This window comes from Physeter macrocephalus, chromosome 7 (assembly GCF_002837175.3).
Source record: "Physeter macrocephalus isolate SW-GA chromosome 7, ASM283717v5, whole genome shotgun sequence".
NCBI lineage: Eukaryota > Metazoa > Chordata > Mammalia > Artiodactyla > Physeteridae > Physeter > Physeter macrocephalus.
The window spans coordinates 77,567,133-77,569,035 of NC_041220.1; the positions used below are offsets into that span (position 1 = coordinate 77,567,133).

Genomic DNA, 1,903 nt, shown 5'->3' on the forward strand with positions numbered 1-1,903 from the left:
GTGCTATACAGTAGGACCTTGTTGTTTATCCATTCTATATATAATAGCTTACATCTGCTAACCCCAGCTTCCCACTCCATCCCTCCCCCACCTTCCTTCCCCTTGGCAACCACCAGTCTGTTCTCTATAACCACACCACAGCCCCATTTTAAACTCTATCCCTCCAGACACATTAACCATTTCAGGTGAGTGGTATTTAGGTTTGGGACTTTGAATTGACAACATGCTCCTTTGGTGATCTATACTGTCTCCCCTCATTTAAAAAAAATTTCACCTATTTAAAAATAAGGCTATTTATATTCAATAGTATAAGGACACTGACTTTAGAGCTATTAGAATGTCTTCAAGCAATAATATATGTATAATGTATTATTGGAATGATAATTTCAAAGCTGAATATGATTTGCATTAGTGATGGGTGCCCTTCCTGGGAGTGAAGGGGCACAGCCCGGCTTTGCTCATATGGATGGACAGCCTGGAATGGCTCATACCTGCCCTTTTCCTCCAGTGGATCACCTTCCTTAGTCTTAAGCAATGAGCCACTGTTATCTCCCTGGAATGGTTTCTTCTGTCTTGTCTTTTGTTCTTCCTCTCGACAGTTTTCCAAGTCCATCTTATTCTAATGGGGAAAACAAGGATAATCTTGAATATAATTTTTAAACACACTGGACAATACTCATGTCTGGCCATGGAATATCTGAAGCATTTTCTCAATCACATTGACTACAATTTAAAGAACAGTCGTTCAAATTAACTGAATAGTAACTGATTTCCAATGATTTGAAATGAACATGTAACCTGGATCTCTCTCAAAAGTTATCATAGGGCTTCCCTGGTGGCGCAGTGGTTGAGAGTCCGCCTGCCGATGCAGGGGACACGGGTTCGTGCCCCGGTCCGGGAAGATCCCACATGCCGCGGAGCGGCTGGGCCCGTGAGCCATGGCCGCTGAGCCTGTGCGTCTGGAGCCTGTGCTCCGCAATGGGAGAGGCCGCAGCAGTGAGAGGCCCGCATACCGCAAAAAAAAAAAGTTATCATAAAAGGGAACTGGCTAGAAAACCTATCTTTCAAAATAAAACAAAGTCATAGGATTGCTTATTTCAGGACAAGTGGCATTTGTGTGCCCGTGGGTTATTTGAAAATGCAGATTATGTTGTATAACCTTTAAAAATTGTATAAAAAATTTTTTTAAAAATTTAATCTTTAATTTAAATTTTAAAAATTTAAGTAAAAAACAAGCAGAAACTAACACACCATTGTAAAGCAATTATACTCCAATAAAGATGTTAAAAAAAAAGAAATAAAAAACAATAGACTTCAAATTTTGATATTTGAAAATGGCAGGTAAATATTGAAAAATTGTTGGACAGTGTAGAATTCCTTTGATGATGATACATAAATAACTTATTTTAGAGTCTAGAAAAGCTTTCATAATTATCATTGCAATATATGAAAGACATGAAAGATTTGGCTTTTGTGATAATCTTGGTTTATAACAGCAAAGATAAGCAATAATCTGAGCTTCCTGAGTGACCATGCAATATCAAATTTGGTGAATTACTTTTGTACAATCTTCATTTGTATTAAGTTAAAATTGGATAATTTAAAAATTTTAGTGTATTGCAGCATATATTAGTTGACTACAGAAATGACTAAAATGACATATACCCAAGTGATATTACGTTTATTGCAAACTGAATTTATTCTGTTATTATACCATCAAAAACTAAAATGCAGATTATGGACTATCCAGGTGTTGGTATAACCTCTGTCCACTACCTCCATGACCTTATTTGGGGGATATGGAGGTTGACCAGCCTTTCTGGACTCTCTCCAGACCTTGAAGACACACACACACACACACACACATATATATATATATATATATATATATATATATATATAT

At 36.8% G+C, this 1,903-nt stretch overlaps 1 protein-coding gene across 17 annotated transcripts in view; it reads right to left on the reverse strand.

Annotated features, from left to right (window-relative positions):
* LIMCH1 (LIM and calponin homology domains 1) overlaps window positions 1–1,903 on the reverse strand; it is a 365,434-nt gene that overhangs the window by 21,877 nt on the left and 341,654 nt on the right. For all 17 annotated transcript variants that reach the window (XM_007125172.4, XM_028492017.2, XM_028492013.2 and 14 more), the window contains one exon: window positions 492–619. In XM_007125172.4, coding sequence (XP_007125234.2) covers window positions 492–619 — 128 coding nt within the window. The remainder of the gene's footprint in view (window positions 1–491; window positions 620–1,903) is intronic.